The sequence below is a fragment of the Oncorhynchus masou genome, chromosome 18 (assembly GCF_036934945.1).
Source record: "Oncorhynchus masou masou isolate Uvic2021 chromosome 18, UVic_Omas_1.1, whole genome shotgun sequence".
NCBI classification, from domain to species: domain Eukaryota; kingdom Metazoa; phylum Chordata; class Actinopteri; order Salmoniformes; family Salmonidae; genus Oncorhynchus; species Oncorhynchus masou.
Window position 1 is genome coordinate 65,688,975 of NC_088229.1, and position 14,349 is coordinate 65,703,323.

The 14,349-nt window shown below is 43.3% G+C and overlaps 1 protein-coding gene across 1 annotated transcript in view; it reads right to left on the reverse strand.

The window, feature by feature from the left end:
- Positions 1-14,349, reverse strand: part of LOC135505145 (protocadherin-15-like) — a 243,134-nt gene that overhangs the window by 45,749 nt on the left and 183,036 nt on the right. Inside the window, exons 21-23 of the mRNA XM_064924273.1 lie at positions 12,701-12,817; positions 8,874-9,014; positions 8,650-8,762 (exon numbers count right to left, since the gene is read on the reverse strand). Of these exons, the coding sequence (XP_064780345.1) occupies positions 8,650-8,762; positions 8,874-9,014; positions 12,701-12,817 (371 nt within the window). The remainder of the gene's footprint in view (positions 1-8,649; positions 8,763-8,873; positions 9,015-12,700; positions 12,818-14,349) is intronic.

The window sequence follows — 14,349 nt, forward strand, 5'->3', positions numbered from 1 at the left end:
TAAATAGCTGGGGTTATTTTTTTTCGGGCACATTTTACGACTGCGCATTTATATCATTGTTAATAATTTAGAGCTTCTGTGAGTCATGTGTTTGTTAGAGGATGCAAACAATTTAATAGCTGAGTCACATCATAATAAACTTCATAAAAGTCATACAAACATTCAGTCAAAAGAAAAGGGACTTGAGTATGGAGAACAGACGGGTGTAGGATTATTACTAAAAAACATCGGACTATTTAGCAAACAACGAACATGTACCAGATGGCAGTCACTTTCAATATGAAACAACTGGTGGCTCTGAAGAGGCAAGTACACCTATACATTACGTTAAGTGTCATCTCATCTCGCTTTCAACAAACTTAATTACGTTAATTAACAAGGCCGTCGCCCATCACACCACATCTGTTTGACAGTGCACGGTGGCTAACTCAGCTGCTAGCATTAGGACATGTTAATAAGCTATGTTATGCTAATATTGTGTTTGTTTGCCTGACCTCCATGCTGGTAGCGGTGCGTGGGGACTGCCGACAGCTGCATGCTAATACTGCAGGGAGTCCACTTCCCTAATCACGAGAGAGAGAAAGAGAGGGTGGAGGAGAGATGCAGTAGGGAAGGAGGGTGGAGAGAGAGGAGGGGTGGATGGAAAGAGAGATAGGGTGGGTGCAGGAGGAGGAGGAGGAGAATAGGGTGGACTAAACAGCAGGACTCTGCCAGCTTGTTAATTGGACCTGACCATTAGGAATGCACACACCCATGACAGATGACATTTAAACAACGCACCACAGCAGTGTAACGTTGCACAACCCCGTCTGTAGCATAGACACTCCTTATCATAAAATAGGCTGGTGGCTGCGAGGCCACGTCTCTCTACGACTCTTGGTGTTACACTTTTCATCCAGTTAAATGCAGCAATGCCAAACAGAGTACCAACAAACTCAAAATACTCCAGGAGTGACTTCAAAGTGGTGCGTGCCACTGTAAATTTACAGATAAACATTTACAGTTAGCTACTGTAAAGAGCAAAGCATTAAGGGCACTCTGCTGTAAAATTATTTGACACCTTTTTTACAGTAAGGTACTGTATTACCTGTTTTGCTGTATTTTTACAGCAGCATAATTTGAATTATGGTGCATTGTGGGAAAATGTTGTGGGTGGCTAAATAATCTCTGGCTCATTTAACATATTTTGAGGTGAGCCTCTAAAGAGGCTTTATTTGTTTCACCTGTTAGTGAAAATGCGGTACCCAACAGAATACAGTACCATACCGTATTTTTGAAAACTAAAAACATTTACCTCTAAATCTACAGTAATTCACTAGCTACTGTGCTGCCAGTAATTTACTGTAATTCAGTACCACCACACAGAATACAGTACCATACTGTGGCAGTAGTTCCATAACAACTGAATGTGTATCATGGACAAATCAGTGGCAGCAAGTCTCAACTCTTTAATGGTTGAGTTTTTAGCCATGTCCTTTTGCCCTGTAGTCACTGCCAGTTTAGAAGCCTTTGTTTAAGCCTCTAGAAGTGCAAGTGAATTACAAATATTCATTGGTATGCTGTAATATATAATTACTATTCACTGTTGCTGTGATTTTATTGCAATGGCTTCTGTGCTGCCAGTAATTATTGTAAAAACAATAGGACATATTTTACAGTGTGTCCACGTGTGTGTGTGTGTTCCATGTGTGTGTCCACATGTGTGCGTGTTCTATGTGTGTGTGTGTTCTATGTGTGTGTGTGGTGGACTCATTAATCTGGCCTTGCCCATTATTTTTCCACAGAGAGACTAATCACACGGCTGTGATGCGCTCCAGGGGATTAGGCCGGTACAACCCATCCTTCCATCCATGCCTGCCTGGGACACACACAGCTAGGCAGGCAGCACTCTGTCTCCCCTCTTGCTCCCCTCTCCCCTCTTGTCTCCCCTCTCTGCTCCAATCCAATGAGGGTCATGGAGAAGATGGAGCTTTCCTACTATTTAACTGTGACTCATATCATGACTATCGCAGCACATCTAGTACCTAGTTACACACCCTTCCTTTTCCCCGTCCTGCTCCACTAACCTGTATGCCAGGGACAGAGCATGGCGATTGCCTTTACATAGCATGACCACTGCTTAGCAGGCAGGCTGTGGCACAATGTTCACGTTCGTTAAGTCATCCTATTAGGATCTTTTAATCGTCTACCTCTACAGATAATCTGATGATAATGATTGACAGGTACTGGCATGCAAATCTGCAGCTGTTCTTGTTCTCATTTCTATTGTTAGACTTCTCTTCTTCAACAGGCATTTATCCTCAAAGGTACACGGTGTAAAAGTAATCAAATGGCTGACATGTTGTTTCTATGCAATAGCCTTGTGTGTATACTGTGTAATAACGAATAAACAATCGAATGCAGGGTTTTTCCGCTTTCAATTGCTTTCAGGGCACAGGGCTGCTTACTTCACAGACACGGTGTAAAAGCCCATCTTGCCTTGGATGCTGCGTTTTCCTCATGATTTTTCATGCACTCGTCTTCCTCAGGAGGGGCAGATCAAAAAAGCTAATTCACACATCCACGGAGGTAAGCAGAAAACGAGACAGTGGTTGCTGTGATCGTCAAAATGACAAACTCAGATGTGGTTACGCTGGTGGTTGATTTAGTGAAAATCACTGCAGCTTCATTAAGTGTTTTTACGAGATAAGCGGCGTGGAAGGAAAACGCACAGGCGGCAGGTTTTGTGGGCATCTTCCCAGTTAGTTCCACTCGGAGGGGGAATCCACTGGTATCACTTGCCAGACAGCGCTTCTGCCAGCCAGCCAACCTCACATCACTTTAAGCACACTAAATAAATGTCCTCTATAATATCAAGCTCTTCATCATCCCTATGCAAATTCATGGTCATTGATGTTCAGAATCAACCCACCTCATACACTTATTAAAATCTCCTCAGATTCCAAATGTTCTTGTCTTAGAAGTTCAAAGACGGAGCTTCAGATACAAGACAAACGTTTCTATTATCCAATCAGGTGATCCAATAACCTTTCACTCCAGCTCAAGGATTCCACACCCGTACATTGTGACGTCATTATACATTAGGCTACATTATATGCCACGTTCAAAGCTGAACAGTTGATAAAATGCTGAATATTACGTAAAAATGTCTGCAACACATAGATTGGTTGAAATGGACAGTGTAACAGAACAATGACTTATTGATGTACACTGATTGATTGGCATAGCACAGGGACCTGAGTCCACAGATACTGAGTTAAATGGGTCATTGGTTCCTGAGAGGCCCACAGATGGAGTAGGGAGGGACGTAGGGAGGGGGAGGCATTATTCTGTGGACTGTAAGTTGACTTGTATGTGGCGTTTTATTAAGATCCCCATTAGCTGTTGCGAAAGCAGCAGCTGCTCTTCCTGGGGTCCACACAAAACTAGACACATAACATAATACAGAACTAGATGACTAGACAAGAACAGAACTACATCATTTTTTTTTAAACAGCCCACATAGTCCTGATAAACTCAGAAAAAAAAGAAACGGCCCTTTTTCAGGACCCTGTCTTTCAAAGATAATTCGTAAAAATCCAAATAACTTCACAGATCGTCATTGTTAAGGGTTTAAACACTGTTTCCCATGCTTGATCAATGATCCATAAACAATTAATGAACGTGCACCTGTGGAACGGTTTATAAGACACTAACAGGGCACAGACGGTAGGCAATTAAGGTCACAGTTATGAAAGCTTAGGACACTTTCTATTGACTCTGAAAAACACAAAAAGAAAGATGCCCAGGGACCCTGCTCATCTGCGTGAACATGCCTTAGGCATGCTGCAAGGAGGCATGAGGACTGCACATGTTACCAGGGAAATAAATTGCAATGTTCGTACTGAGAGACGCCTAAGACAGCGCTACAGGGAGACAGAACGGACAGCTGATCGTCCTCGCAGTGGCAGACCACGTGTAACAACACCTGCACAGGATTGGTACATCCGAACATCACACCTGCGGGACAGGTACAGGATGGAAACAACAACTGCCCGAGTTACACCAGGAACGCACAATCCCTCCATCAGTGCTCAGACTGTCCGTAAAAGACTGAGAGGGGCTAGACTGAGGGCTTGTAGGCCTTTTGTAAGGCAGATCCTCACCAGACATCACCGGCAACAACGTCGCCAATTGGCACAAACCCACTGTCACAAACCCACTGTCACTGCAAAAAGTGCTCTTCACTGACGGGGCGTGTTTTTTTCTCACCACAGGTGATGGTCGGATTTGCGTTTATCGTCGAAGGAATGAGCGTTACACCGAGGCCTGTACTCTGGAGCGGGATCGATTTGGAGGTGGATGGTCCGCCATGGTCTGGGGCGGTGTGTCACAGCATCATCGGACTGAGCCTGTTGTCATTGCAGGCAATCTCAACGCTGTGCGTTACAGGGAAGACATCCTCCTCCCTCATGTGGTACCCTTCCTGCAGGCTCATCCTGACACGACCCTCCAGCATGACAATGCCACCAGCCATACTGCCCGTTCTGTGCATGATTTCCTGCAAGACAGGAATGTCAGTGTCCTGCCAAGGACAGTGAAGAGCCCGGATCTCAATCCCATTGAGCTGGGACCTGTTGGATCGGAGGGTGAGGGCCATTCCACACAGAAATGTCCGGGAACTTGCAGGTGCCTTGGTGGAAGAGTGGGGTAACATCTCACAGCAAGAATGGGCAAATCTGGTGCAGTCCATGAGAAGGAGATGCACTGCAGTACTTAATGCAGCTGGTTGCCACACCAGATACTGACTGTTACTTTTGATTTTGACCCTCCCTTTGTCCAGGGACACATTATTACATTTCTGTTAGTCACATGTCTGTGGAACTTGTTCAGTTTATGTCTCAGTTTTTGAATCTTATGTTCATACAAATATTAACACATGTTAAGTTTGCTGAAAATAAACACAGTTGACAGTGAGAGGACGTTTCTTTTTTTGTTGAGTTTATCAATACATACACACAATACATACACACAAACTACCTAGGTCAAATATGGGAGAGGCGTTGTGCCGTGAGGTGTTGCTTTCTCTGTTTTTTTTAAACCAGCTTTGCTGTTCATTTGAGTAATATAAGATGGAAGGGAGTTCCATGCAATAATGGATTTATATAAGGGAGTAGAAGGCGGGAGGGATATAGGGATGGATGGAGAGAAAGACTAGGGGAGCAGATTGTGGAAGCCTGGCTGTGGAGGGAAACCAAACACCTTGCTAATGTCTCCACAGGCTCTAATTAACATCTGACCCAGGCAGTGCTGCCTGTTTGGTGGCCTGTTACCAAGAGCCACCGTTATTCCCCCGCCTGCCAAAGAGCCTATATCACCGGCGACCTTCTACCGCTGTGTAGGACATGGCATCCATTTAATCCCCCATCCAAGGCTTTTCATTGGCCATGTTTCTGGCTCTGTAGCCTTGATCAATCAACAGATAAGGGAGGCTTGTGAAAGAGCTGGTTTACACACACATCCCTCCCACCAGATTACAACACATCTCTACTCCCCTGGCAACAGGGAACTGGACTAAGTTAAGAGACCTACATGGTTTGGGAGTGTGCACACAACATACTGTATATATAAAGCATGTCGAGATGTTGAGAACTTTACATGGACTTCATGGGTCTCAAATACACTTGATATTCGGTATTAAAAATGATTCGATGTGGTGGGGGTGAAAAATCATTGTTGCACAAATGGCTTTCGCACACACATAAAAATGATGGCCCCTCAAGGTTCTTTGGTAAGGGTGATGGTTCTCTTTTAGTGGTAATTCAAATTTAGGGGAGGTGGCTCATTAGAATATTTTAGGGTGTGTTTTGCTCACAGCTCTTTTTGTGCAATCGTGGGTGAGAGTGTCATTCCAGTTTATCTAGTGTGTTGTATTATGTCATTAAATATTATATATGAATATGACCAATGATGGTGTCTCGTGGCAGATGCATGTATGGCCTGAGTAGTTCCCAGTTCTCTACTCAGGGACCCCAGCCATTCCAGAGCCAACACAACTGATTCAACTTGCTAATAAAACCTGTGGAATTGTAATAATATAATAACGCTATTAAACTCAGATAAAAACCTGTATGGTTCCACAAAGAACCTTTGAGATTGAGAAATGTTCTTTACAGAACCATTCTCTATAAAGGTTCTATATAACCCCTGAAAGGGTTGTGACCATAGCGGAATTCTTTTTTGGTGCTACATCTAAACTTTTTTTAATGGTTCTTTATAGAAAAGTGGTCACTAACCTTTTCTGAGTCAAGATCCCTTTCACATTCAAAAAGCAATCCGAGATCTACCGCTCAGATGTATTTTTTAACATGACTTAACATGAAGCTAATAAAAACAGTTCTGTGTGGATGAGGTTTGTGCAGTAAGCAGGCCTAATACATTTCCACAGCATATTGGCTATATGCCTGACGTGCCTATATTGCTCTTCTCAGACCATGTTATATTTCAAATCTTGAGATTTGATAACAAAATAGATCAGTTGGTGTAGCACTTGCAAGGCACAGCTGAGCATAAATTGAAATGATTTGCAAATAATTAGCTTTTTTATTTTTGGTCATTGTGCTTTGAAGACAACTGGGAAATCATGACGTCAGTGATCTTCAGGTCGGAAAGTCGGAGCTCTAGAAAGATGCCAGAGTTTCCGAGTCTGATGACCGACTTTGAACAGTTTGATGACTGTTCAAAGCAATTGGGAACTTGTTTTTTTTTTCGAGTTCCCAGTTGTCTTGAACGCACTGAAGTCGGAAGTCTGAGATTTCTGAGTTCCCAGTTGTTTTGAGCACAGCATTAGTGTCAGCGGAGGGAGGGAGAGAGCAGCAGAGGGTCCGCCTCACGGTCCCTGCTCTCTCCTTCCTTCCCTCCCGTGAGACTGAGGGGACACTGTCTCCACCTGATGGCGGAACTCGAGTCGCACCGCACCTGCCTCTTGCACCAATTCATGTTGTTCCTATGATCAGAGATTGTGAAATATTCCTCGATATTAAAATAGACATGACACTATTAATAATACAAATGCAGGGATATCAATACAGGCCCGTGTGGCGGCGCACAATTGGCCCAGCGTCGTCCGGGTTAGGGAGGGTAGCGACTCCTGTGGTGGCCCGCTGACACGATCGCCAGGTATACGGTGTTTCCTCCGACACATTGGTGCGGCTGGCTTCCGGGTTGGATGGGCATTGTGTCAAGAAGCAGTGCGGCTTGGTTGGGTTGTGTTTCGGAGGACGCAAGGCTCTTGACCTTCGCCTCTCCCGAGTAAGTATGGGAGTTGCAGCGATGAGACAAGACTGTAACTACTACCAATTGGATACCACGAAATTGGGGAGAAAAAAGGGTCAATTTTTATTTACTAAAAAAAAAATGGGAACACTTTGCCGAGTACGCAGAGCTTCTGAATCAATTGCACCTACCACCAACAGTGCAACACACACAAAAAAACACAAGCCTTTATCATTGGCTTTCCTACAGAAATTGACTGGTTGGTGACCACTGTTATAGAACCATTTAGAACCTTATGAGTTTGGTTATTCATAAAACCTGGGCTAGGTTCCATATAGCACCAAAAAGGGGCCCACTGTGGTTACAAGCCAAAATAACCCTTATTTGGCACTATATAGAACCACTTGTTTGCACTCACTATCTTTTTTCTTTTCTTTATGGAAATCAATAATAGCAATTTAGTAAGCCAAAGCTCCAGCATGCTGATCCATCTTGAGTCAATGCCAGGGGAGCTGAATTAATTAGCCCCTTATGTCATATATGTACAATACTTAATTCAATAAAAGTGCTATAATTCATGCAGAGCAAGTGCACTTTACCCTTTGAGAAAACAAAAATGTGTAGTGGTACAGTACATTTGCTGCGCTACACACTCTAGCTGTGAGCTATAATGAATATTCATTAAACACTAGCAATGAAAGCTTAACTGACAGTTTCCATATCGCCTCTAACCCCTTCAGAAAATACATCAACAGTTTAGCATTCTCTTAAATACCTTAACATCTCCAAAAAGTGGCATTAACAAAGAGTATTTAACAATGTTTTCTCAGTATTTATTCAAATTTACTGTACATTGTAACTAAAAAAGCTGGAGATCTATACAGTCTCTACAGTGCTCTGACCATATGACCTCATAAAAGAGGAAAGCCTGTGCTCTGACCATATGACCTCATAAAAAGGAAAACCTGTGCTCTGACTTATGACCTCATAAAAGAAGAAAACCTGTGTTCTGACCTATGACCTCATAAGAGGAAAACCTGTGCTCTGACCATATGACCTCATAAAAGAGGAAAACCTGTGCTCTGACCTATGACCCCATAAAAGAGGAAAGCCTGTGCTCTGACCATATGACCTCATAAAAAAGGAAAACCTGTGCTCTGACTTATGACCTCATAAAAGAAGAAAACCTGTGTTCTGACCTATGACTTCATACGAGGAAAACCTGTGCTCTGACCATATGACCTCATAAAACAGGAAAGCCTGTGCTCTGACCTATGACCTCATAAAAGCACAGAGCACTGTCATAGGCTACATCATTTGACATGTCCACCAGTGTCCGCGGCTCCACTTTGATCAAATAATAGTCTACATGACAGTCTTGTCCATGTAGAGTACCTGTATTCCTCCTGGGTGAAAACAGGTATGATGGAGGGTTGCAGGACAGTGATAACCACCAGGGTCTTGTTGACTTTCATTGGCTCCCCGTCGTCATAGGCAACAATCACCAGCTGAAATAAAATCAATTTGTTGAATAGATGAAGTGGAACAAGGGGTGTCACTCAAAAGCCCCCCCCCCCCTCCCCCCTCAAATCAGTAATTGTAAATGGGTATGTACTCACGCTAAACACTAGATTGGGCTCTTCATTGAGATTGACTCGTGTGATGACGCTGCCTGTGACTTCATCCACGTCAAAGATGCTGCCACTGTAAGGTTCCTCATTCAGGTCCAGTCTGTAACGCACACGGCTGGCAGGGGTGCCCTGTGAACAGGAAAACACACACCTCCTGTTCATTTATCTGCAATGACAAGACTATCTACCCAAAGCTCTAAGGCAGGAACTCGGTTGGGTGTTTAGATCATTTTGGGCGGTGAAGTGAGGGGGAATGAGAGCCTCCAGGGGGAGAAAACATATCTCTCTCTCTCTCAATTTTTTTTTTAATCCTAGTTGATTTTCCATGATAAAATAGCTTCTTGAGATGCTAAGACCCTGCTTGTGCCCAGTAGCTTGGCTGGCAGCAAAGAACAAGGAGATTAGTCTTCCTAGTCAATAGCCAGTCATGAGCAGGCTTGCAGTGTCTTCCTTTGTTTGAATAGAGAGAAAGCTACACTTTCAACAATATATTTTGTTATGATCACACACTTTCACAGTGTGTGATCATAACATTTAGTGACAAAGCAACTACTCTGCTTATCAGATTGATTAAAGGGGGAGGGGTTCACTCTGGGGTAGGGTATTAAATAATACTAGTATAATGAATGCTGATTGTGTAGCTTGTTCATAGGATCGTGTTAATTGCATATCGCATATAAAACATTATTAGACAAGATGGGAAATGAGAGGAGTAATTGAACTCCTGATATCAGAAGCCCAACAGAGTGTGATTACCTTTCTCTCATTAACAACTGATCTTCTCTATTGTGACACCAAACATTCCCTCCCTGCATGAATACTGAACAGTTGGGAGAAAACATTGAACAGCTTGCACAGCGCACTGAATTCACTTGTGAATTGTTCGATAAAACAACAGAACAGAACCAAAGAGACTTGACTTGAGTCTCATCCAGCTTTAACTTGAGTTTCAAAAAGTATCATCTCTTTGAGGACCAACTTGGACATAGGATAGATTGTGCTACAAAAGCTCATATTAAAAGGCAGACCATTGTCTCTGAGATGCTGAGGACAGTGGAGGGAACAGTGACATTGTCACATAAAATCTGCATTGTGGACCAGCATTCTCAGACTCCCACCCTCCACAGCTTATCTGTCAACAAACTTGGATGGAGAGAAAGAAAGAAAGAGAGCGAGAGAGACAGAGAGAGGTAGAGAAAGAACGAGAGAGGGGAGAGGAAGGGAAGTAGCCAAAGAGAGAGTGAAACAAGAGGGAGGGAGGTTCTCTGCTCTGTCTCTTCGCCTGAATTCATGACCAGGAGTGACCTGTGTGTGAGACTGGGGGGCTGGCCTGCTTTGAGGCTCTCGTCAGGCTAGGTGCCAGGAAGGCTCTGTGTCGTCTCCATCTCCCTCCCCGTCTCTTTCAGTGATTCATCTCGCAGCTCAGCTTGAAAACCTGCCTTTCCTGTCATCTCAGAACTGCTTTACATACTACTGAGAGAGAGAAGTGATGCGGAGTGGGGCGCTGGCAGCACCAGTCCCAGCCCAGCCAGGGCCTCCCATCCATGTAGAGAGATATCACAGGGGCTCAGCTCAGTCTGCCAAGCCTGCCAGGCAGAGGTGGTCTCCAGCGAGGCAAGCCTGGACCTCCGATGGGGCTCTCTACTCTTCCTTTCCTCTGCTCTCTTTTGTTTTTCTGTCCTGTTTTCTTCCCCCCTTTACTACTGACTGCTGTGACCAATAACACAATTCTTTGGAATAACTTGACCTATAACAGGACAGGTAAGTTAAAGAGGAAACTGTCTCTATATAGTAAGCTCTGTCCTACTGTACCACTATGCACTAGCTACATATGGAATATTATCTATGCGTTTGAGAAATGCCTTAGACTATTTCCACTGCATATGATTTGACTGTTATCCTTCATGAATAACATTTGCTCTGTGCGTTATTTGTTCTGAGAGATCGTAAGTCATCTACCAATGTGACGGGTGAATTTGTGAAATCAAGCGTTTAATACCATTGTATATTCAGGAGCTTTTGCCGAGGCATGGATAATTCTCCACGCCTTGAGACGTCGGCTTGGTAACACTGGTATTATTTTTTTCAGGCCACAGGCCAATGAAATCCCGCAACACAGTAAGCATGAGGAATATGCTCCTATACGACAAGCAGAAGGCAGATTGCTTTCTGCCTGAAGGTCCACCCATGGCTATAAGATGTAAGAACATGTAGTGATATCAACCTCTGTCATGAATAACCATCTATAACTCATGTATGAATGAACAAATCCACCAACACAAGACATTATAAATAAATGAAAGCCCAAAATTATGAGACTTTACCTCCCACAGAAATAATAGCATAACATAACCAAAACACACTGCAACAACTCCAACTCCGACCGACACACACTATCTGGCCAGAGGTATGTGGACACCTGCTCGCCGAACATCTCATTCCAAAATCATGGGCATTAACATGGAGTTGGTACCCCCCTTCGCTGCTGTAACAGCCTGCGCTCTTCTGGGAAGGCTTTCCACTAGATGTTGGAACATTTCTGAGAGGGGGACTTGCTTCCATTCAGCCACAAGAACAATAGTGAGGTCAGGCACTGATGATGTTGGGCAATTTGGCCTGGATCGCAGTAGGCATTCCAATTCATCCCAATGGTGTTCGATGGGGTTCAGGTCAGGGCTCTGTGCATCCCAGTCAAGTTCTTCCACACCAATCTTGACAAACCTTTTCTGTATGGACCTCGCTTTGTGCATGGGGGCATTGTCATACTGAAACAGGAAAAGGCCTTCCCCAAACCGTTGCCACAAAGTTGGAAGTGCAGAATTGTCTAGAATGTCATTGTATGCTGTAGTGTTAAGATTTCCCTTCACAGGAACTAAGGAGCCTGATCCTCTTTCACCAAACTTTACAGTTGGTACTATGCATTCAGGCAGGTAGCATTCTTCTGGCATCTGCCAACCCAGATTTGTCTGTTGGACTGCCAGATGGTGAAGCGTGATTCAGCAGTCCAGAGAATGTGTTTACACTTCTCCAGAGTCCAATGGCGGCGAGCTTTACACCACTCCAGCTGACGCTTGGGATTGCGCATGGTTATCTTAGGCTTGTGTGCGTGCGGCTGCTCAACCATGAAAACCCATTTCATGAAGCTCCAGATGAACAGTTCTTGTGCTGACATTGCTTCCAGAGGCAGTTTGGAACTCGGTAGTACTGTAAGTGTTGCAACACAGGACAGACAATTTGTATGCACTATGCGATTCAGCACTCGACGGTCCCATTCTGTGAGCTTGTGTGGCCTACCACTTTGCGGCTGAGCCGTTGTTGCTCCTAGACATTACAGTTGACCGGGGCAGATCTAGCAGGACAGAAATTTGACGATTGACTTTTTCGAAAGGTAGCATCCTATGATAGTGACACATTGAAAGTCATTGAGCTCTTCAGTACGGGCCATTCTACTGCCAATGTTTCTCTATAGAGATTCCATGGCTGTGTGCTAGATTTTATAAAACTGTCAGCAACAGGTGTGGCTGAAATAGCTAAATCCACTAATTTGAAGGGGTGTAGTGTATCTAAATCAATAAGCATTCCAACAATAGGACACCATCCTCTGTGGACCATGCTTATTAATTAGAAACACGTCATGCAAACACAACTACAATGAACAAGCACAGTAACCTTTTCTCCTCTAAATCGCTGGCTTGGACAGAGCTGAGTCAATCACTGTCTCATCGGCATCGCCATGGGAGCAGAAACCTGGCAGCCATGTTGTAAAGTTACAGTCAAGCACAGAGCACAGAGCCGTCACATTGTTGTCTACTCACAGGAGGGTCTAGGTCCTCTGCCTGTACCGTGGCGACCACGGTCCCCTTGACTGCGTTGGGAGCTACCATGCCCCTGTACACCACCTGGCTGAACACTGGAGAGTAGTCATTCATATCCTGGAGAAGAAAAAGAGAAACACAACCATGTAATTAGTGAGATAAGTGTCTGAATCAACAGCCCTTTTGACTGTTAAAACCTACTACTGCTACTGCGACGACTACTACAAACTACTGCTATATCTGCTACTACTACTTCTAATACTACTACTACAACTACTACTGCAAAATACTGTTATTTCTGCTACTGCTTCTACGACAGCTTCTATTACTACTACTACCGCTGCTACTACAAACTACTGCTACTACTACAACTACAAACTACTGCTACTACTACTGCTACTACAAACTACTGCTACTACTACAAACTACTGCTACTAATAAAAACTACTGCTACTACTAAAAACTACTGCTACTACTACAGACTACTGCTACTACTACTACCACTGCTAATGCTACTAATACTGATGCTACTCCTACTGCTACTACTACTAATAATGCTACTAACACTGATTTACTGCTACTTCTACTACTGCTATGACTATTGCTACTACCACTACTACTGCAACTATTACTACAAACTACTGCTACTGCTACTACAGCTACTGCTACTAATACTGACAACTTCTACTACTGCTACTAAAAACTACTGCCACTGCTACTACCACTATAACTACTACTACAAACTACTGTTACTGCTGCTACTACAACTAATACTGCTGCTATTACAACTACTACTACTGCTACTAATACTGACACAACCTCTACTACTGCTACTAAAAACTACTGCTACTACTACTACAACTATTACTATAAACTATTGCTGCTATTACAACTGTTGCTGGTACCCCAACTACTTCTGCTGCTAATGCTACTAATACCGATACAACTTATACTACTGCTACTCCAAACTACTGCTACTACAACTACTACTACTAAAACTACTGCTATTACTACCAACTACTGCTACTGCTGCTACTAAAAACTACTGCTACGACTACTACTGCTACTACTACCACTACGACTACTACTCCTATTGCTACTACTACTAATGCTACTAATACTGATACTACTCCAAATACTGTTACTACTGCTACTATTGCTACTACTACTACTACTACTACTACTGATAATACTACAAATACTGCTGCTATAAGTACTACTATTGCTACTATTACTATCATTAATATTACTACTATTACTAACACTGATACAACTGCTACTACTGCTAATACTGCTACTAGTACGACTACTACTACTACAAGTACTACTACTGCTAAAATCAAATTTACTGGTCACACACATATTTACCAGATGTTATTGCGAATGTAGCGAAATGCTTGTGTTCCTAGCTCCAACAGTGCAGTAGTATCTAACAATACTCACAAATCTAAAAGTAAAAGAATGGAATTAAGAAATATATAAATATGGTGACGAGCCATGTCAGAGTGGCATTGACTAAAATACAGTAGAATACAGTATATACATTTGAAATGAGTAAAACTGAATGTTAACATTTTTAAAGTGAATAGTGTTCCAGGTCTCTGAACAGAGGGCAGCAGCCTCTAAGGTGCAGGGTTGTGTTGAACCGG